This window comes from Periplaneta americana, chromosome 14, assembly GCF_040183065.1.
Source record: "Periplaneta americana isolate PAMFEO1 chromosome 14, P.americana_PAMFEO1_priV1, whole genome shotgun sequence".
Lineage (NCBI taxonomy): Eukaryota > Metazoa > Arthropoda > Insecta > Blattodea > Blattidae > Periplaneta > Periplaneta americana.
In genome coordinates, this window is record NC_091130.1 from 142,032,075 (window position 1) to 142,056,951 (window position 24,877).

The window sequence follows — 24,877 nt, forward strand, 5'->3', positions numbered from 1 at the left end:
GCAAGTAAGTAAATAAATAAGTACGTAATTAAATAAGTAAATAAATAAGTAAGTAAATAAATAAGCAAATGAGTAGGCAAATAAGTAAATAAGTAAGCAAATGAGTAAGAAAATAAGTAACTAAGTAAGCAAATAACCAAGAAAATAAGTAAGCAAATGAGTAAGCAAATAAGTAAATAAGTAACAAATATGTAAGAAAATAAGTAAGCAAATGAGTAAATAAGTAAGCAAATAGGTAAGCAAATAAGTAAATAAGTAAGCATATAAGTAAGAAAATAAGTAAGCAAAAGAGTAAGCAAACAAGTAAATAAGTAAGCAAATGAGTAAGTAAATTAGTAAGGAAATAAGTAAATAAGTAAGCAAATGTGTAATCAAATAAGCAAATAAGCAAGCAAATAAGTAAATAAATAAGTGAGGAAATGAGTAAGCAAATAAGTATAGAAGTAAGCAAATAAGAAAGCAAATAAGCAAATAAATAAATAAGTGAGCAAATGAGTAGGCAAATAAATAAATAAGCAAATAAGTAAGCAAGTGAGTAAGCAAATAAGTATGAAAATTAGTAAGCAAATGAGTAAGCAAATAAGTAAGAAAATTAGTAAGCAAATGAGTAAGCAATAAGTAAATAAGTAATCAAATAAGTAAGGAAGTGAGTAAGCAAATAAGTATGAAAATAAGTAAGCAAACGAGTAAGCAAATAAGTAAGAAAATTAGTAAGCAAATGAGTAAGCAATAAGTAAATAAGTAATCAAATAAGTAAGGAAGTGAGTAAGCAAATAAGTGAATAAGTAAGCAAATAAGTAAACAATAAGTAAGTTAGTAAATACGTAAGTAAATAAGTACTCTGATAAGTAAATAAGTAAGTAACTACTTAAATAAGTAAGCAAACAAGTAAATAAGTAAGCAAATAAGTAAATAAGTAAATAAATACGTAAATAAGTAATTTAATAAATAAGTAAGCAAATAAGTAAATACATAAGCAAATAAATCAATAAATAAATAAGTAAATAAGTACGCAAATAAGTGAGCATGTAAGTAAATAATTAAATATGTAAGTAAGAGAGCAAATTAAATCAGTCTCGGTCTTCCTTGATCAGAACTCGTACATAAGTTGGTGGCATAAGGAACACTTCACCAATAATTATGTCTACAGGCCTTTCAACCTGGGGTAAGGTTATTAAATATCATGTTACGTAAATCTACGTAATGGGATACTCAACTGTACTTCCTCTCTGAGAAAAATCATGCCAAAAATTTCGTCACTCCTTAGCAACCCTTTGCTCCTAACTATTTCATAAATCAGTACTGAACTTAAAGCTTTTATTTTATGAGGAAGAGAGAAAGGTTTCCATTATGTATATTTCCAGAAACGAAATGGCCAGAGTCTTGATGGGCGCAACCTATATGTAGGCAACAAATTTCGCACGACTGTCCACAAATTGAATATATACAGGCGCTCTTGTTTACCGCACATGAGCAACTAATACATGGGAAACCTATAGGGAATAGATACAGGACCTAAAAACAAAGGAAAAAAATGTTATGCAAATACAAGGTGCACTCAATATATTTTCGAATTGCACTTGCATTTATTGTACCGTTAGACATACATGCGCGTGTCACTGAAGATCATTGCTTCCATGCCTATTGAGTCAGTCTGTCAAACAGCGTCAGATTGCCTTTAAGAACTGAGCTTCTACACGTGATTTTGTGCAAACATGTCAAGGACCTACTGCGATTTTCCCTGGAATCTCTCCATATAAGCCTTATGGCTAGTGTTCTTCTCTGTCTTTCAAGTGATGCATTTAGTATAGATTTCAGGCGTTTCTCTGGTTCTAGATAACTTCTCCGTTTCCTGTGTCTTGTGTGTTGTCTACATTCAGGACAGTCCGGAAACTTACTGATTGTCCCTTTTATCTGGAAGTTAGTAAAATTATTCTTTTCTGAAACTGTACATTGTTGCTATATAGTAATTAATAACATTATCGCTACAGGTATTTGCAATGGCACAGTTCTACAATCTCCTGCAGTTGTCGATGGCTATCTTTTATCCTCGAGCAGTTCAGCTTGCCGCTGAGACAAAGGTTTCGATCAAGAGACTCGAGGTAAGTACATATATTGGTATTTCTTGTTTATGAATAATTTTGTATTTTCACGTACAGTAATTGAGCAATATTTATATTAAATACTAAAAAGTCTATGCTTATATCAAAATGTAACATTAATTGACATTTCATTACAACTCTAAAATGATTCAAATAATCAATTAAAAAAGTCGGGGTGTGGCTTTACGCGAACACGTCTCAAGTAAATCAACAGATCTAGACGAGATCTTTCATTTGGCACCAAAATCACCGCGCTAGCACATTACAGGATTTGTTTCAATAATAATTTTTAAAATGTTATTTGAATACTTTTTAAGTTTCTTTCGGGTGCAAAATATGAGCGAAACTGCTCGCTTTATACGCGTCGAAGTAAATTATTAAAGATGTAAACATTGTATTCAATGTATATGTTTTTTTTTTTGGGTGGGGGCTGGTGAAGTGACTATCATTCGTGGTTTTGTTCTGTGTTAATATAATAAAAGAATGAAAATTTCCGAAGACATATGTCCGAAGTGTTTTATATTAATTGAGGTGTAGATATTAATATATCATGACAATACTCGGCGTCATCTTACTGACCATTAATTCTGTCGTCATCAACATCACCGTGTGCACGAAAATAACAGAGCGTTCCTGTTCGTGAGAAAGTCCTTTTCGAGCCCTGGACATAATGCTGTGCGTAAAATTATATGCTGTCAATATTGTTATAAAGCTCTTTATTGTTTAATGTTTGTTACCATTGTTGTACAGAATTTTCTGCTCCTTGAAGAGATACAAAGTGACATTATAACTAGAAGTAAGAAGATATCCATCAATAATGAACAAGACCAGAAACTAGGAATCACCATCTTTAATGGATCTGCAAAGTGGACACCACATTCCATATCTGATACTTTAAACAACATCAATATATCCGTAAAACCGGGCAAACTGTGTGCTGTAATAGGACCCGTCGGTTCCGGCAAAGTAAGTTTTACATTACGTATTATTTAATTTAGATTGCTGTTTTATTATCCTCCAATCGTGAATCAGTTTTGTATTATTAAATAAATGTGAACGTACAGCACAAGAAATAATATAAAAAATACGCATCATGTAAGAGGTCCTTAAATTTATTTTATCCGCTTCGCTTATGACATAATGTGGACTTTACTTCACTAATAAAAATGTTGTAAACACATTCATTACGCAACTAGTTACGTAATGATAATTCTGTTACACAACTAGTTAAGTAATGATACTACTATTACCTAAATGTTTGAGTAACATGAATACACATTAAATAAAATAGATTGGAATTGAGTTCATTTAATATAAACATTAACAAAAATATGTTCACGATTCGTTATAAACATTCAATTGCAGAATTTGCAGCATTTTCAATACCTGAATCCTCGTTTGAACTCATTTTAACAATGTTTGTTTATTTCTCCTAGTACTACTGTTCTTCTGTTATAAACAAAAACCTATCGTGCTCAAAACTAATAAAACAAATATAAACGAATCGCCTTTCGCAGGAAGAAACTAATAATATTACAAATCGCCTCTCCACAAAATACACGTTCAAAACTAATAAAAATAATACGATTTATTAAAAAATTAATTTTTTATCAAAGTAAATAAAATCTTGTACGATATATTTATCGGAACTTCATATTACAATATAATCTTCACTCGTATGTCTTGAGGTTTTTTAAGTTATCAAGTAATGTATATTGTAAATTCTAATGCAAAATTTAGTTAAATAATTCATCTTTAGTGGAACAGAAAGAATATTAAACTTTGATTAACAATTTTTGCCCTTTTTTAAATAAATATATATTTTTTTCTCATGTTATGTGTGTGATATTCATAAACCCGTAGGTCTAATTTGTAGAACATAGGCTGCAGAAAATATTATAAAAATTTCATGTAAATAGATTCAGTAGTTTAAGAGAAAAATGCACTTAAGTTTGAAAAATATCAACTTACAGAAAATTGCATTAAGACTATGTATGAATTACATGCACTGTCAAATTTAAAGAGGACATTTAAAGGCATTATCTGCATATATATAGTTTTAAAGTGTAAGTTTTGTACTTTTTTAAAACACAAAATGAAAAAATATATATATTATTTATAAGCAATAGAAAATAATGAACTCTGACCATTTCCATTACTACTCGTACTCAATTCTGAATGGTATTTCTTTGCATGGACAATACTGGGAAGCCAGAAAGCATCTATTTTCAGTATTAAAGTAAATGATTGTGAATAAAGACTAGCGAGGAATTTGATTTCAATTTTTATAAAATTCTGAGCTCCAAAGTTATTGTTACTGCGATACTTTTTGTGTGCTCAATAACCATGAAGCATATAGTAGACAGATTTTTGTGAATTTTACATATAGACTGTGTTACCTTCCAGAGTTCGCTGCTGCAAGCCATATTAGGGGAGCTGCCCCTGTCAAATGGCTCCCTTTCAGTGGGAGGCGATTTGTCTTACAGTTCTCAAGAACCCTGGCTGTTTGTTGGTACGGTACGACAGAACATCTTGTTTGGTCAACCATACAATGCAGAAAGGTACAAAGAGGTAATACGGGTGTGCGCTCTGAAGAGAGACCTGGAACTGTTTCCACATGGAGATAAAACCGTTGTGGGAGAAAGAGGAGTATCCCTCAGTGGTGGACAAAGAGCCCGTATTAATTTGGCCAGGTATGTTGCGTTAGAATATCGTTGTTTGTAAACTAATTAACGTTTTTATTGTTATTTAGTCATGCTTTTAATATTTCAGTTCTCGCGCTTGTAATAAACCCATTATTACTCGCGTGGGCTACTATTGTAGCCCATTACAATTTTGACCTTTATTTTAATCTGTTATAATTTGTAATTATTTTTTCTAAATTGTTCATTTCTTTAATTAATATTTTGTTATATTACTTAATTTCATATAGCTTTTATTTTATTTTATTTTTATCTATTTGTACTTATGAGAAGTTGCTTCGAAAATAAAGTCACGGATTTACTCGCGTGGGCTACAACTGCAGCCCAAGAGATAATGATTATTCTCACTCTGAACATCTGGTCGTCATAAACTGTTTAACAGCACTTATTAATTGTTGCAAGTGTACTACTACTACTACTACTACTACTACTACTACTACTACTACTACTACTTACTGGCTTTTAAGGAACCCGGAGGTTCATTGCCGCCTTCACATAAGCCCGCCATTGGCCCCTATCCTGAGCAAGATTAATCCAGTCTCTATCACCATATCCCACCTCCGTCAAATCCATTTTAATATTATCCTCCCATCTACGTCTCGACCTCCCCAAAGGTCTTTTCCCCTCTGGCCTCCCAACTAACACTCTATATGCATTTCTGGATTCGCCCATACGTGCTACATGCCCTGCCCATCTCAAACGTCTGGATTTAATGCTCCTAATTATGTCAGGTGAAGAATACAATGCATGCAGTTCTGTGTTGTGTAACTTTCTCCATTCTCCTGTAACTTCATCCCTCTTAGCCCCAAATATTTTCCTAAGAACCTTATTCTCAAAAACCCTCAATCTCTGTTCCTCTCTCAAGGTGAGAGTCCAAGTTTCACAACCATACAGAACAACCGGTACTGTTTTGTAAATTCTAACTTTCAGATTTTTTGACAGCAGACTGGATGATAAAAGCTTCTCAACCGAATAATAACAGGCATTTCCCATATTTATTCTGCGTTTAATTTCCTCCCGAGTGTCATTTATATTGGTTACTGTTGCTCCAAGATATTTGAATTTTTCCACCTCTTCGAAGGATAAATCTCCAACTTTTATAGTTCCATTTCGTACAATATTCTGGTCACGCGACAAGTCTTTTCGGGATTTACTTCCAACCCTATCGCATTACTTGCTTCCAGTAAAATTCCCGTATTTTCCATAATCGTTTGTGGATTTTCTCCTAGCATATTCACGTCATCCGCATAGACAAGCAGCTGATGTAACCCGTTCAATTCCAAACCCTGCCTGTTATCCTGAACTTTCCTAATGGCATATTCTAGAGCGAAGTTAAAAAGTAAAGGTGATAGTGCATCTCCCTGCTTTAGCCCGCAGTGAATTGGAAAAGCATCAGATAGAAACTGGCCTACACGGAGTTACAAGTGTACAGGAAAGCGAAATGTCGCCGCTTGATTCGCGAAGACGTCATAACATTATATAAAAAGGAGTGGGCTACGCATCGATATCGATAATCTTATTAAATTATAAATGAAAAAAATCGGGGTAGGCTGTGTCGGAGACACCCGCAAGTTTTGTGCGTGAATACGTCTTTGATAGAATTGCTGTTAAGGTAATTAGAATAGAATAGAATAGAATAAATAGAATAGAATAGAATAGAATAGAATAGAATAGAATAGAATAGAATAGAATATTTTATTTTCGCTGGCAGAGTTAAGGCCATAAGGCCTTCTCTTCCACTCAACCAGCCTTAATCAATACAATACATATTTAAATTACGAATATTTACACTACACTTAAAAGATTCTGATAATCCTACTTGTCTGTGGTGTAATGATCATGATGAAGATCTGGAACACATTCTTCTATACTGTCCATCCATAAACCACAAAAGAAGTAAATTAAAATAATCAGTACTGTACCAGTTGCAGAAGACACAGCCCTGCAGTATATATTGACTACACCCCAACTCTGGCTACTAGCAACAGGCATCTATAATGAACACCGATCAAAATACCCCTCATTTCTCGTGAAAAAAAAACAACTGAACAGACTACAGTGGACTATAGTGGACTTTATGTTGTCAGCAAACAGCTGGATACATTAAGAAGATTGATTAAAAGATTCTCCAGCAATATTCTTCAGTTAAGTTTTAACGACCAGTACATGTTTATTTAAATTTAGATAAACCCATAAGATAAAGTAATAACTTAATTTATGAGCTAATTTAATTCAATCAATTATAATTAATTATAGATAGCTAGTAAAATGATGAGAATTAATTTAATATAAGTTTACTAGAACTATGTTATAGGGAGGAAAAAAATATAAATCTAAAATATATTTATATAATGAGAATATTAATGTAATGAAATTTTGCCATTAGAGGTTTTGTATTCCATTTAAAGAAATAGAAATAAACGTCAGCAATGACAATCAACATCTCTTCTTTTCATATACCCTGAAAACCAGGTACATCTTCGCTATGTTGGTACTCCTGGGTGTAGCCATCTTCTATGCATTGATAGTAAACATGTCGGTTGCTATAATAACCATCGTACTGTATCGTTTGCTAACCATTGCTTGTAGGCGAACTCCCAATTGTGTTGCATATGCCTCGACAATGTGAATTTTCTCTTCACCCAGCTTCATTCGCCAGTTTTTGCAATTCATCTTCTCGACTGCTGAGTTTTGCTCAGTTGAGATTATAACCCGATTCGTTACGAATCGTTTGACACCACTGCGAATGTTCTATCGCTTCGCATTCTGGAGTTACACTGCCTTAGCTGCTGTGCGGCCTGTCAATTCGTGCCTCAACTCCCACCGTCGCGTATCGCTAGATGACGTCACCCGCTTCAACTCAAGGTCACGTTGGATACATTGATCCTTTGTCTGTCGATCGCCCTTTACTTCATTGAAATATGTCGTGTAGTTTAGAAATTATAGGCGCGACAAAACTGGACTAAGAATACTGTATGTCTGTCGATTTTCTTGAATGTCACCTTAGTACTGGACCGAACATACAGATGTATGTATCAAAAATAGTGATAAAATTAGTGAAATAGTGAAGTGCAAATTTGACTTTTTTTTTCTTCAAAATAACCTATAACCTTTTCAGTTCTTCGGTAAAAAAAATTCACATGGATATTAACCTCAACTGGGACATGCAAATCACAGAAACTTGCAGAAAAGTATATTCTATTATCCAGGATAAATGTTCATCTTCCCTCATGCTTAAAAAAGTCCCTTGTGCAGACGCTTGTATTTCCCTATTTTGACTATGCTGACATTTTACTGACTGACCTTTCCAGCGACAACAAAACAAAACTTCAACGTGCTCATAATTTGTGTGTACGTTTTGTAAGCAATGTTCGTAAATATGATCATATTACTTCATCCCTGGAAACAATAGGTTGGCTTAAACTAGATAAGAAAAGAAATTTACATTCACTTCTCCTTCTCTTCGAAATCTTGAACTCTTCTATTCCTTCGTACCTGTCGTCTCGCTTCACTTACCTTTCTTCCCACCACAATCTGAACACACGCTCTCGCCATGAAACAATACTAACAATACCATCCCATCGCACCTCCTCATACTCATCCTCTTTCACAATAGCCCTGCCAAGACTCTGGAATTCATTACCTGCTAGCATCAGGGACTGTCGAAATAAAACTCAATTCAAACGCAAACTTACTAGGCGCTTGGTCAGTAATTGAGACTCGTTCAGACATGGTTTCTTGTAAATAGTTATCTTAATCTACTAAAAAATAGTTCAATATCCGGTAATTTCATCACTATAGAATTTTGTTATTCTAGGTTCAATACGGCCTTATCTCTACCAGGTTAAATAAATAAATACTACTAGTAATACTACTATAAAGCTGATTCCTAAAGCGTAGGTCATACTTCATGAAACATTCTGAGACTCACAGAGCATCCATCTTGCAAAAAATGTGGAATGGATATTATGTAATCACCTCACATCCTGCTGAATTGTCCAGTTTAAAGCCATAACGGGCTTGGATATCTCGGGAAACATGTCTTATCTCCCGAGAAGATTCAGGAAATCAAACCCAGAAACATCGTGAAACTGGTCACCCTCTGCAGTCTCCTGGGTTGATTTATAGTTTATGGGATGCAAAATGGCTCATTCGTGTCTAAACGACTTAGTAGTTGTCTACGAAGACACATTCAATTTGAACCCCAGTGGGGATAGAATAATCGAAGATGTAATAATTGATCCCATCAACTAATCGTGACTGTCATTTTAGTCGGTATTACTCATACTTGATTTCATGTTAATACCACAGTCTAGTACATACAGTCACGAAGTTCAATATGCATCCAACGACAGTTGAACTTTAGTTGCTAGCCACTACGATCGCTACTATCGCACAGTCTATTGTTTCTAGTACTCTCAGTTGCTAACGGCTTGGAGCATTGTATCGCGAGAAATGCAAAAAAGTAACCTCAAGCTTCGTGACTGTATTACTAGACTGTGTTAATACTATAAGACAGTGATGTCAAAGCAAGCGCACTTTTCTGATCTTGACGTCGTGCGCGGGCAGCAAGCGCTAATTGTGGAAAGAGGAAGGGTTGTGTATATGAATAAGCAACCTGTTGGATTAAGAAAACAGTGGTGCACAAACTTCAAACGGAACGTGAAATTTTATGTCGTTATTTTTATATGGCTTCTTTCTGTTTAATATTATCTATATTGTCTGTAAAACAAAAGTACTAACACTGATTTCTTAATATTTCAGTTGTGTTTTAAATCTTAATAACATAATAGAGAGTTAAGAAGGAATATTCACTTAAATTCCATAGTAGTATAATTTTATACTGTATTAAGTGGATGAAACACATCATTCATAAAGAAAGTGATATTCCAAAGAAAGAGATTGAGTATGACATGATAAGTTGGAATTTATATTGATGGTATCTTTAGCCTTATAAAAGTAATCAATAAACTAATCAAAACAATATTACAGTACAAAGCAAAGTTACCTAGGTACTGTATCTGTTTTAAGTGTAACTAATATTACATAACAAAACTCTTATCGCATTACGCTTTTATGGTGATATTTGTGAGCAACTTCCTATTATCCGAATATTAAATTATTTTCTTCAAAATCTGCTGAACCTATAGAGCTGACATTTTTACAACACATGGGCACGTATCTTTTGCTTATGATGTAACAGTAGTTGCTTTGTTAATTAATTTCCTTACAAACAATTTCCATGCGAATATTTTCAAAATTTTCAATACACTATCTTCAGTAATACGTATATACGGTATATTAGATTTACGAAACCATTCTGTAAGGCTACTAAATAAATAGGCCTATACCTGAAAATTTCACTTTTCTATACAAAAAGTTGAGAAAATATTTCTTTTGAATAAAAAAATCAAACTTGTGAAAAATGAGCATTAAAATTAAAACTTACATTCTTATAATGCACTTATACTTCTCAGGCAAATCTAAAAATTAACATGGATACAGTTTTAATAAGTTCTCTTCCCTTTATCCATTGAATCAGTGCTGGCCATCCCTGAATATAGCTCGACCAAGCGGAATATACTACCTCTTTCGTCTGTCTCTTTTCATTCCGCTGTAAAGCGCTCAGGCTCTCTTGGGCTCTAAAGCGCGCGCTTACTGCTGTGGGCATCAATTGACATGCCTGCTATAAGACATGCAAAACATTCATAAATAATTGAAGTGTCACAACAATAAGAAGTTAAAAATCAAATGTACCGTACTTTAATGCAATAAGACATTTCTTGCTAAAAGCAGTCCAAATTAACTCTAATATATAATCAGTTTAACATATGGTTTACATAATTATTGGAACGGTATCTTGTTTATGTTTTACAGAGCAGTGTACCGGAGCACTGATGTGTACCTCCTAGATGACCCATTGTCAGCTGTGGATACGCACGTTGGAAAGCATCTATATGATGAATGTATCAATACTTTTCTTGCCAACAAGACACGGATTCTAGTAACTCATCAGCTTCAGTATCTCCACGATGCAGATTTGATTGTTATATTGAATAACGTAAGTTTTTAATAACAAGAACATTGTTCGAATTGAAGGGGGATAAATAGGGGAATTTCGTCCTTCTTGATTTGTTCTCCCAACTTCTGTATTCCTGTGTATATTCCAAACAAGGGAGAGAAAATTCTCCCTGAAATATTTTAAGTCTGCTACTGTTTCAGTTAAGCAATTTCGTAACTGATTTGTGAAGTATCGATAAGTTAACTACTAGTTACTAGATACCACGCTAGAATGAGCTATCAAGGTACGCAAAATCATAATACGTCTCCGATGCCATAGTAATTAACGGAACGTTAAACAAAATCATTAAGAATAATATTAATAATGGTATTTGTTTATTTATTTATTTATTTATTTATTTATTTATTTATTTATTCATTCATTCATTAATTCATTTATTTATTTATTTATTTATTTAAAGCTGATATTGCAATATAGTAATAGTGTTCTTTATTTATGGCCCTTCTCAGAACTTGAGTAAAACTTAAGCAAATAGAATCTTAAAACACCGCAATAAAAATAATGAAACACCTCCAGGAGTACGATTTCAATTGAATCGGTCATTGCAGAAAGGGGATAAGTCATGAAAAACGCGAAAATGAGTTAAGAGTGCCATTGCTTTCTCCAGGCCTAGACACACATTTCCATACAGAAATGGGACAAATTTGCTCATTCTCAACGCAAAGCAGAGTACCATAAGCAGCGCAGTCATTGCAGAAAGGGGACAAGTCAGCGACTTACCTTCTTTCTGCACTGACTGACGACGTGACGCAACTGAGTGCCGCGGATCTAATAAGTTGCGCGCCCATCAGCTGATAAGGAAAATGACAGATAAGCTAGAAGTAGTAAGTGACCCAGGGGAAGAAAACTGTGTTATTAGTGGTAAACGTAAACGCAATGAAACTAACTACCGCAGAAATGTAAATAAGAAAAATAAACTGAAGGCAATGGAACGTCAATTCCATTGGGAAGTCTGTAGCAGCCCGTACGACAGAACAATGTGGGTAAGAAACTACTCATTGTTTGTTTAGCCGCAACTTTGGGTCATCAATTTTCAACATTCACAATTTCAAAGACCATACGGCGCACTTCTATTCCTATCATGAAGGTATAGGCCACAAATCTTCAAATGAAGTGTGTTCCTTCTTAACTACATTGAAAATAATGTCCCTTCTTCAGTCAAGGAATTGTATCTTTTCTATGATAACTGTGGAGGGCAAAATAAAAATCATACCTTAATTCGATTGTTGCTTGCACTGATCCAAATGGGGAGATTATTTTCCACAACGAGGCCATTCATTTCTTCCCTGTGACCGCAACTTTGGTGTAGTGAAGCGCTAAGGAAGACAGACAGGGTATATGTGCCAGACCAATACAACACCTTGATCCACCAGGCAAACACAAACAACAGATTTTCTGTAGAATCAGTTACTACTGATATTTTGAATTTTAAATACTAGTCGCCAGAGTATTACAAGAAAACCACCTGCTCATTAGACACATTGAGGAAGAAAGGGAAAGATAAGAATATGTTTTCTTCAGCACAATTCAGTGAATTTGTTTACTCTAAAGATGATCCAGGATGTGTGACTGCCAGTTTGTTCATTGGTAGTGAAATGAGGAAACACAGATTCTGTATGAAAAAACCAGGTTCTGGACGCATAGTAATGCCTACACAAAAGCATACAATGGGAAAATTCCCATTAATACGAAAGAACTTGGAGACTTATCGAAAGTGACGCAATACATTCCATTGGAACACACTTTCTTTTACGAAGAGATCCTGAACTGGCCACCTTGTGACAAGAAATCTACAAATGACGTGGTTTCCAACGTCTAACAATACACTCTATAACAATTGAAACAAATGACTTTGTGTAGTGCTTTAGTGTATTTCTATTGTGCTCTCCTATATGCAGTTTTTAAGTACGAGTTTAAAGTAGAGTTTTGATTTAAAACTGTGATATAAAATCACATATTGGTACATTTATGTAGTAGGAATAATGACTAAAATGCAAAAATAATTATGTAAATGGTGACAGTAATGTAGTAATTACACATAAAAACATCGTTATCATTGTAATTATTAACTTTTAGTTTGTTTTCAAATATTACATTAGCCCAAAATTGTAAATTACATATTTCTTCTTTTATATTTAACAATTCCTTGCAGAAAGGGGATAAGTCATGGTTCGATTAAACAACTTTAAACAAAAGTGTTTGAGATGTCAGATGTCTAACATGATGAATTATACTTCACTATTCATAAACAAAGTAAGAAAAAATATTTATAATGATTACTCCAGTATTGGAAGAAGAAAACAGTTTTTATTGATTATCTCAAAAGTAAGATTTTATGACTTATCCCCTTTCTGCAATGACCGATTCAATTGAGATTCTAATTTCCTTAATTATTGTATGGATTTAAGTGTAGATTTATGCTGTGTCCTAAAACATCTAAATACAAATGTATTTATTAGTTTGGAATAAGAGATTAATATTAATGGTGTCATTATTTATTATCAGAATTGATTAAGTACTTATCCCGAATCTTCTAGTATCCTAAGGAACGAATTAGCAGTTAAAGCCTTTAAACTAACCATACATATACAAATTAATCGAACATTAATACCACCGACTAATTTCATATAAATTCTATGGATTTACTGGATTTGTTTTCTTGAGAGATCAAAATTATTGCGTTACAATTTAACCAACTGTATTTGTTAAATTTCATAATATTTTTTTGTTGACCATTCTCTAAGTTTTTTTCATTTTTCTAGTCTTATTTCAATTTCAGGGTAAAATTGAAAACCAAGGAACTTATAAAGAGCTGATGGCTTCCCAGACAGACTTCGCGCATCTTCTGGAAGGAGGCGACGAGGAAATTGAGAAGAAGGACGGACTAAGGAAATTAAGTTCACAGCTTTCTCAACAAGTAAGCGATGTACAAATCTCTGATCTGATTTTATTTACCAGTTGGTAATGTCACATTCTATTAATGTATTAGGCGCCTACTTCAAGTATAACCAAAGCCACCGTTTCTGGCGCGTGAAATAAGTAATGCGAACGTTGAGAGCGAGTACCTTATCTCTGTCACAGTCTGTAGGTGAGGAAGCTGACATCTGTGATTGGCACGTTGCTGATGTCACATCTGTTTAGGAGGTGGTACCACTATCAGCCTAAGTGGCAATAGATGCCACTAATTGAACATGCCACTGACTGGACAGTGTACTCAAGGACACACCCCAGAAACGCGAAGTGAGAGTGTCTTTCCTGTGACGTATTCAGTGGCCAATAAGACTGACAACTGTGATTGGCAATTGCTGCCGTGCGTGTTGGGTGGTACAGTTCTCAGCTGCTTTGAAACAGGTGCTCACTGACAGTTGTCACGGATGTTACATTTTACTATTTTCAAACTATTTTTGTCAACTTTTATTATTAGAATCAATTTAGAAGATCAGTATAATTTTACAGGTAAAAAGTTGTTGAATAAAATTTATTATTATTTCAGAAAATAAAGAAAAGTTTCCGTCACGGATGTTACAAGATTTGTGAATTCACTTCACACTTTATTAACGAAAAGTGTAAACATAGATCTCTGCCTCAAGGAAAAAAGAGATTCATTCTCATATTCATGTGAAAGCTATGCAAATCTCATGGCATTCAATTAGTTCACAAAAGCATAATCGGTAAATATTTTATAGTTGTTTCTTCTATGTCACGGATGTTACACACATTTTGTCACGGATATTACAGAAGAGTTAATGTCCTTCATTTTTCCAGTTTCAAAACAACTTTGAAATTTCCAAGTCAAAATATTCACTTGAACTATAAGACTGCTCATTGTTATTAACCTAATCTCTTAAAATAAATGGCAGAAAGAATATAGTACAGAGTAAAAAAAGTTCGGTGTCTGGTAGAGTTCCCGGGTAGCTCAGTTGGTAGAGCGTTGGTACGTTTAACCAAAGGTCCCGGGTTCGATGCCCAGCCCCGGAACGATTTTTCTGTAGTAATGTCACGAGAGGTCTGAGATTTGCGGATAAATCCACGAGCTAAGCGAGTGGATTTATCTGGGAAATCTCAGACCTCGAGTGACATTTATTAGGACTATTTCGTGAATAAAATAACAATTTAAATAATACTGTATATCCCTAAAATTCGATCACAAAATGTTAATAATTGTTTATTAACGAATACTTAACCTATTCAGACATTGTGAAGTTGAAATACTCGTAGATGAATATCGATTACTGCAATAAAGAAATTCGATGTTATTATTCAGTAATGCCAATTGCGAAATACAGGTTTAACAATATTAATTACATGTACTGCACTTTTCTCTTATTATTATAACATAAATACATTTTCATCATCTGCTGAAACCATAATTTATTTTAACAGTAACAGTGGGGACAGCTATATACCAATGCTTATGTATTCACAGCGAAACATGTTGCTACACAGTGAAGCCATCTCTGTATAGATAGACCTAATTAAAACACGAATATTTTTTTTACGCCATACGGAAGGCAGTTTGATGAAAAGGCCTTAATATTACTATGCAAGGTCTTTGGGTTTGATATGCGATGATGTTACATAAATTTGAACATCTGACTTTCTATTAATTGTTTCATTTCATTAACAAAATACAAATTTTATAGGCTACTTATAGGTTATGTTACCTGTGGGAGCAGGACCAATGTCAGCTGTGTCTTATTTCGACCGTTACAATCTGTGCTACACGAAAGCATTTTTTTATAGCTCGACAAACGCATTCTCGCTGTAGTGTGTAACGGAACTAAAGCTGCATCTACACAGTTCAATATTCCAATCGCGTTTGCGTGCAATCTGGGAAGAATATTGAAAGAATCAAGTTTAAAAGGTACATTCAATTAAGATGCATGAAGATTTTGTTTCTACATGGTGCGCCGTTTTGAAAGTCGTCTTCACTGCGTAAATAACATTAAATATCAATCTTGCATTTATTGCTTTATAGTTGAAAGAAAAGTTTAACCGTGTAGTTGCAGCTTAATGTATTCATGATCATCAATTCACGGGAAAACAGTTGGCGACAACGACTAAACAAAAGAACGACCATGCGATAAATTGATAGCGATAAATCTAGCTGCAAAAATTATCGCAAAGTCTGACTGTGATTGGTTGGAATTCAAAATTTCATTACACTTTATTAGTCGAAAATGGAATGACGTCATATAAACGAAATAGTCCCTCTAAATCAGGGATGTCGAACAGCGCTCTCAAGCTGTGAAACGATTAGGTACTGTTTACTACCTGAGCTGGAGCGGTGAGGTCAGTCTATCCTTACTGCAGCAGTGTTCTGTACGCAGTGTATTTATCAACTCTGGCGGCTGGTATGGATATGGAACGATGTTTCAATAGTGAATGGATAGATAAACATTTCTTTATCTTAAAGGGCGGAAAGGCGCATTGCTTGATATGTAGAAAGAAACATTGATACATAAGCCATAATAATATTAAAATGCATTTTAATTCAATGCATGCTGAAGCTTATGGAGCGGAAAAATTATCCGGTTCCGCTCGTGAAAAGGCAAAAGAGATATGTCTGGAATGTTTTTAAATCTCTAAGTTTGTCCCGTAATATTGTTGCTGATCGCATGTCAGAAATGGGAGATAACTTGGATGGACAACTGATAGCAAGAATGAAAACTTTTACTTGATGAAAGTACCGACCGCAAAGATACGGCGCAGCTAGCTATATTAAGGGATGTCGATTCAGATTTCAATGTTCCTGAAGATCTTGTAGATGTCATTTTACTAAAGGATCGAACTCTAGGAGAAGATATTTTGAATCTGTAACAAAAACTATGAACAAGTTTCAAGTCATAGCAAGATTAATTAATGTTATACATCAAAACAGTTTACGTTTTTGAACTTGCACTGCTACAACACATACACATAAAGTTGATATTTTAAACATGAATTAGCAACATTATTATGATGATTTATTTCTGCCACTAACGAACAACATTGTATATATGTATATGTATTTATTCACACTGCAATGGGTATATACCCGGTGGCAGTGGTAACTAATTACACTCAATAATGACAATAATAAACTTATTAATTAAAAATACAATTAATACTAATACTAATAATTAATACTAATAATAATAATAATAATAATAATAATAATAATAACAACAACAGGGATTATACTAAATTAAATGAAACGATCACTTAAAATAACATTTAAAATATTCTAATTTGTATCTTAAAACTAAGATCGAACTAAAACCCACGAGTATATGTTCATATCTGCACAAGTACCTTTCAACATTACACTCATTTCGCTGTCAACTCACTCACTGCACTGGAGGTTAGGTTATTTTGCGACGCTTTATCAACAGCCTAGGTTGTTTAGCGTCTGAATGAGATGAAGGTGATAATGCCGGTGAAATGAGTCCGGGGTCCAGCACCGAAAGTTACCCAGCATTTGCTCATATTGGGTTGAGGGAAAACCCCGGAAAAAACCTCAACCAAGTAACTTGCCCCGACCGGGAATCGAACCCGGGCCACCTGGTTTCGCAGCCAGACGCGCTGACCGTTACTCCACAGGTGTGGACACTGCACTGGAACTACGACACATTTCACTGATTCTATCCTGATTTCACTAACACTTCAAAAACATTTCACTGTTCAAATTCTTTGCACTGCCACTATAAACTATAAAGCTTCACTGACAGGAACACGTTTCACTTACACAGCACACTTCACTGACACGACATACTTCTTCACTGATACAACACACTTCACTGACACAACATACTTCTTCACTGATACAACACTTCAATAACAACATATCATTTACACCCTTTAACTACTGTGTATAATTACCGTCTATTAGTAAGGTTCTTAAGCCTATTTTTAAATGCATTTTTGGTTGTTGGTAAAGCCTTTAGTAAGTCTGCAGGTAAAGCATTCCAGTCCCTGATAGTACGATTGAGAAAAGAAAACTTTCCAGTGTCCGTCCTCTGCCTCCTTTGCCTCAATTTATATGAGTGGTCGTTCCTTGAAGAGTAATTTGGCGGCTGCAACCTATTTTTTATTTCTCTCCAGGCAGGCTCACCTCTGTATGTTTTGAACAGTGCGCATAATCGAATTCGCGTTCTCCTGTCCGTGAGTGTGTCCCATTTTAATGGTGAATTTTTCCGACAACACTTAAGAGCCCGTTTTTTAATCTTTTCCAGTGTCTTAATATGTTCTAATCTGTAAGGATCCCAACATGCAGCACCATATTCCATTACTGGACGTACTAGTTCATGAATGATCCAGTAGATAAAACGATATTATCATCATCATCATCATCATCATCATCATCATCATCATCCATCCATCCATCCATCCTCATGTAGACCTACATTCTTCGTTCATCAAAGTTTTCAAGTGGAAATCTAAAATGAGCTCCTAAAAATTAGTAAGATGTATAAAAATTATCTAAGTACCAGCCGCCGCAGTTTCGCTTTTGTTTACGATCATTCGCTCGGTCTCTTGCTACCTGTGTTGAACCGTTCCACGGTAAGGGAGGAGTGAAGGCTCTTCAGTTCACAGCTCGAGAGCGCTATTCGACATCCCTGCTCTAAATTATTCATGGGTCGTCCTGTATAATAAAATCAAACAACCAACCTTTCTTAAGTTGTACTTCAATAGTAAAATATTGGGTTTAGGGAGTATAACACGCATTTTAATAGACTTCACACATATATAGAGTAATAAAAAATCACAATTGTGGTATTGTCCATCAGTCTCAGCTCGAGGAGGATGAAGAAGACGACGGTGCAGAAGCAGACGAGAATGCTGAACTGATTGCGAAGGGGAAGTTGAAAGCTTCTGTGTACTACAAGTACTTTCGAGCCGGCGGATCGATTTGTACCCTCATACTGTTGGTTTTAGTGCTTCTGATAGGGCAGATGGCCTCCAGTGGAGCGGATTACTGGGTTACTTATTGGTAAATATGTAATTTAACTTTGTATTTGAACTATACCATACATGATTTAGTGAAACACAGTTAAGTAACATTTCCACAAGAAAATAAATTACTTCAAAACGGTCTTTTAAATTTATTTTATAATTTCTTATTTTATGTTTTGTGCCATTTGAAATAGCTGTGAATTGGAGCAGTTTAGAGAAAGAAACTGTAGACAGACATCATGTAACTTGTCAACATACGACAGATTATGGCTCGATTCACATTATACGGAACATCAACGTCACGGACCGTCACCGTCACCGTCACGTCCAATGCAAACTCATTCACATTTAACGGCAAGTGACCGTCAGTTTGCCGGCGTCATCAAGAATAGAGAAGTAGTTTATGCTCTCAAAAAATGTCGTAACTCTTATGTGAGACAATGAATTGCACTGTAATTTGTAGGGTTCATTATAAAAATATCTGAGGAAAGCATAAGAAAAATTTGGAATCAAAATCTTTTTTGGACAGTGAGAAACGTCACCCGTTCAAAATAGATATTGACATATCAAAAGTTGATAAGCGGCAAAAGTTTTTTTTTTTCATGTTAGATGGGGGGGGGGTTAAAGCGAGAGAAATGTTTAGAAAGAATGGAAAGTACTTTTAAAATAATAATAATAATAATAATAATAATAATAATAATAATACGAGTAGAAACGCTGCCAGATAAATTCAAATAAATTAGGTCCTTTTGCCTTCTCTTCCACCTACACTAATAAACATGCGAGAATAATATTTGCCTAGTTCTTTTTAAAATGTTAACAAAAATTAAATAAAATAAATAAAAAAATTACTAATTCCATCATAATTACAAATAAATAATAATTTAATAAAAAATTCCAATAATAATAATAATAATAATAATAATAATAATAATAATAATAATAAGAGTAAAAACGCTGCCAGATAAATTCAAATAAATAAGGTTCTTCTCTTCCACCTACACTAATAATAATAATAATAATAATAATAATAATAATAATAATAATAATAATAATAATAATAATAATACAATAAATTCTTCCTTTTCTTTTTTCTCAATTTCAAATTATCCCATACTAGTGGTTAATCAACAAGATGTTATTTATATATTGTACTAGGAATATTTTAATTACATTTCAAAAGTCACAATTAACTCGAAAACCGTAAGCAATGGAAATATTTTGAACACAAATTTGGAATTATATCGATGATTTCTGTGAGAATCCGCATTTCTAACAGATAAAAGTTGTCGCTCTGCATAAGAAAGTCCGCCACGCAAACCCCCGCATTAAACTCGCCCTAACTCGCAAACCGGTACAGGTTTTGAATATCAGCCACTTTTAAAAGTAATTTCCATTCTTTCTAAACATTTCTCTCGCTTTGACCACCCATGTAACGTGAAAAAAAAATTGTCGCTTATCAATTTTGAGTATCAATGTCTATTTTGAACGGGTAACTTCGCTGTTAGTAATTTTTTTTCTCACTGTCCAAAAGAGATTTTGATTCCAAATTTTTTCTATGCTTTCCTTAGACATTTATACAGGGTGTTTCAAAAATACGGGGCATAATTTCAGGTATGTATTTCCCAAATGTAGACAATCAAAATAGTTCATTACAACATGTGTCCGGAAATGCTTCATTTCCGAGTTATGGCCTTCACAACATTGAAATTCACCGGAACGTTTTTCTTTCCGCAGGTCGTTGTCATTACAGAAGATGTTCAAAATGTCCACCTCCTGCTTGAATACAGACCTCACATCGGTGTCTCATTGACCTGCGAACACGATCCCAAACTCCAGGAGTATTGCGTATGTCCTCAGAACATGCCACAATTCGATTCCGAAGGGATTCCAAATCAGGCACCGGAGACGAATAAACCAATGATTTTAAATGGCCCCACAAGTAGAAATCGAGAGGGTTCAGATCAGGTGAGCGTGGAGGCCAAGCAATTGGGCCACCTCTACCTATCCATCGATCAGGAAACCTTCGAGCCAAGTACTGAATGTAACCTTCGCCTCGGAATGAACTGTCAGAGTGCCCTCGTAATATCTCATTTGACGGCAACGCTGCTGGTCCGTGACGTGACGTTGATATGACGTATAATGTGAATCGAGCTTAAACCTGAAAGGAGAGGATAAATAAATTAATCTTGTTCATTTGTTACAGGACAAACCAAGAAGAGCTGCGGAAGTATTACACTGATATTGCTCTCTTCAACCATACAAACTCTGTCAACAGCAGCATGGAAAACTTACAACTCAATTCTGAGTCATTCGAAAATCTCACTACCACTGACTTTCCAGACATTTCAAACAATGTCTCAGATATTATTACATTAGAACCTTTCTTATCGGCAGAAAATATAACAATTTCACCATCCCCTACACCATCTCCTCTAATAAACTTGTTACAAACGGACACGGCCATCTATATATACACAGTACTCATTTTAGGTAGTATTTTCATCACTTCGATACGCTCCATTTTCTTCTTCAAAATATGCATGATAGCATCAAAAATTCTTCACGACACCATGTTCGAATGTATTCTGGCAGCGACAATGAGATTTTTTGACACTAATCCTTCAGGTAATTTCATTGTAACATTTTTCTTGTGATTACATTTCTGAACATGAGCTCTATCTCGTAATTTATACAGAGTAGAAGGGAACCTATTACGTTATTTCACGAGGTAGCCTAAAAGATCAAGTCAATGCGAACAAGTTTTGTCAAATAAGTTCTTGATACGTCCAATAATTTTGAAGATACGAAATATAACGTGTTGCAACATTGCAAAGAGTAGCAGTGCTCCTTGAGGCTACTGCTCCGCAGTCGGGGTGGGTGTAACTCCTGTCATTCACTCCGCAAGATTTATGAGAGGAGAATGTAAACAAAAACGTCTCATCAGATACGTTTCGATCAAATTACCGTACATACTTAACACTTAACACCTTACTTAACATCACTGTACATGTTACATAAGTTTCATCGTATTAAATTTAAAGTTAAAGAGGTTATAGCGTAATAAAACTGTTAAAAACCAAACATTTTTGGTAATTCATTGAATTCTTTACGTTTTTATCTACACCAGTAATGTCAAAGAAAGCGCATTTTTCTGACCTTGACGTCGTGCGGGGCATCAAGCGCTAAGTATGGAAAGAGGAAGGGTTGTGTTAGTGAATAAGCAGCCTGTTGGATTAAGAAAACAGTGGTGCACAGACTTCAAACGGAACGTGAAATTTTATGTCGTTATTTTTATATGGCTTCTTTCTGTTTGATATTATCTATATTGTCTGTAAAACAAAAGTACTAACACCAATTTCTTAATATTGCTGTTGTGTTTTAAAAGTTAATAACATAATAGAGAGTTACGATGGAATATTCACTTAAATTCCATAGTACTGCAACTATAGTGTACTAAATGGATGAAACACATCATTCATAAAGAAAGTGATATCCCAAAAAAAGATATTGAGTATGACATGAGAAGTTGGAATTGATATTGATGGTACCTTTAGCCTTATAAAAAGTAATCAATAAACTAATCAAAACGATGTTACAATACAAAGCAAAGTTACCTAGGTGCTATATATGTTTTAAATGTAACTAATATTACATAACAAAACTCTTATCGCATTACGCTTTTAAGGTGATATTGGTGAGCAACTTCCTATCATCAGAATATTAAATTATTTTCTCGAAATCTGCTGAAGCTATAGAGCTGACATTTTTACAACACATGGGCACGTATCTTTTGCTTATGATGTAACAGTAGTTGCTTTGTTAATTCATTTCCTTACAAACAATTTCCATGCGAATATTTTCAAAATTTTCAATACACTCTCTTCAATAATACGTATTTACGGTTTATTAGATTTACGAAAACATTCTGTAAGGCTACTAAATAAATAGGCTTATATCAGAAAATTTCACTTTTCTATAAATAAAAGTTGAGAAAATATTAATTTTGAATTAAAAAATCAAACTTGTGAAAAATGAGCATTAAAATTAAAACTTACATTCTTATAATGCACTTATACTTCTCAGGCAAATCTAAAAATTAACATGGATACAGTTTTAATAAGTTCTCTTCCCTTTATCTATTGAATCAGTGCTGGCCATCCCTGAATATAGCTCGATCAAGCGGCATATAGTACCTCTTTCTTCTGTTTCTTTCCTTTCCGCTGTAAAGCGCTCAGTCTCTCCTGAGCTCTAAAGCGCGCGCTTGCTCCTATGGGAATCAATTGACATGACTGATCTACACTATAAATTGATTGAAACGTATCTGATGAATGAGACGTTTTTGTTTACATTCTCCTCTCACAAGTCTTGCGAAGTGGATGATTGGAATTATACTCACATCCACTGCAGATTAGGTTTTAATTTATGGAATAGACTTAATCATACATGAATAATCCTAAAAAATATTGGAATATGTCAATGATATCAACATATAATTTAATTTTGCAGGTCGTGTCCTGAACAGATTTTCTAAAGATATGGGCGCAGTAGATGAACTTCTCCCACAGGCAATGTTGGAATGTATTCAGGTAGCTACAAGTTTTGCTCTTTTTTGTGGATTTTTATGTTGTGTTTTTTTAACATTCCTGAACTGTTTATGCTAGGAATGTTAGTGAGGTGAAATTATGAATATGATAGTAACTCAAACTTACTTATATCTTCGATATAATTGGATGGAGATATGCAACCATAAACCAACCGACAATTTAAAAACATTGAGATATTTGCACAAATCTGTTGTTGGCTGGATTATTTAATTCAGGAAAATGAAGACTGCGATATCTGCACTCTGCTGTTATTTTATAAGCAACATTCGTTTACTGAGTAAAATTTATTTATTTATTTTGCTTTCCAATATTAATTCAACTGCTGGTCTGTTATTAAAAATCGATTTGTTTTTATTATTGTTACTACTACTACTACTACTACTACTACTACTACTACTACTACTACTACTACTATTATTATTATTATTATTATTATTATTTTATTATTATTATCTTAAAATATAATTGCGGCTGCATTAAATTTGATTTAATAATTTTCATTTTTGTGTGATAATATTTAATCAGGTTTATTTAATCACCATGCTATCACATGCTACAGACTTAACTCTGGTTTCGATATCTTTCCAGTAGTTTCTAATTCTGTGAAAGCGTAGGCCTAATTTTATTTAACACCAAAAATAGGAAGGAAAGAGAGAAGTTTATTGATGTAAGAACAGGTAAACTAAACGGTAAAATATGAGTGACAATAGCTATTGCTAAGAGTGAACTATAATGGCATATGTTGTTATTATTATTATTATTACTATTATATACTTAACAGTCCACACCTGTGGAGTAACGGTCAGCGCGTCTGGCTGCGAAACCAGGTGGCCCGGGTTCGAATTCCGGTCGGGACAAATTACCTGGTTGAGGTTTTCTCCGGGGTTTTCCCTCAACCCAATAGGAGCAAATGCTGGGTAACTTTCGGTGCTGGACCCCGGACTCATTTCACCGGCATTATCACCTTCATATCATTCAGACGCTAAATAATCTAAATAACCTAGATGTTGATACAGCGTCGTAAAATAACCCAATAGAATAAATATACTTAACACGAATGTTTTTTCATGTGTCTTTAACTCCTGAAGAAGATTAAAATTAACAATTTTCTATATTTTGAGTTTATATAATTCTATATATAATAACTTACACAAAATATTGATGATCACAGTTTGTAATGAAGGCGTTATATAGGACTAGGTTGTTCAGATTCTACAATAGACAACAGTAGTGTGGAAAAAAGAGGACAATGAGAAAAAAATGAGGAAGTCTAATGAAAGTAGGCCTAATGACGAAACAGATATAACAAACTAATACCATTTAGCAATTTCATACCATATTAACAATAATAATAGGGTAATACAATGGATTTAAGCACTTTGGATACTTTTACGAATAATAAAAAAACCAAATGTACCAAATTCATTGAAACTTTCGTAGAGACAATAT

General features: G+C 34.2%; 1 protein-coding gene across 1 annotated transcript in view; it reads left to right on the forward strand.

Annotated features, from left to right (window-relative positions):
* LOC138713766 (ATP-binding cassette sub-family C member 4-like) overlaps positions 1-24,877 on the forward strand; it is a 135,193-nt gene that overhangs the window by 85,178 nt on the left and 25,138 nt on the right. Inside the window, exons 9-16 of the mRNA XM_069846178.1 lie at positions 1,992-2,102; positions 2,853-3,068; positions 4,509-4,795; positions 10,682-10,865; positions 13,666-13,803; positions 18,656-18,858; positions 21,028-21,449; positions 23,331-23,410. Coding sequence (XP_069702279.1) covers positions 1,992-2,102; positions 2,853-3,068; positions 4,509-4,795; positions 10,682-10,865; positions 13,666-13,803; positions 18,656-18,858; positions 21,028-21,449; positions 23,331-23,410 — 1,641 coding nt within the window. The remainder of the gene's footprint in view (positions 1-1,991; positions 2,103-2,852; positions 3,069-4,508; positions 4,796-10,681; positions 10,866-13,665; positions 13,804-18,655; positions 18,859-21,027; positions 21,450-23,330; positions 23,411-24,877) is intronic.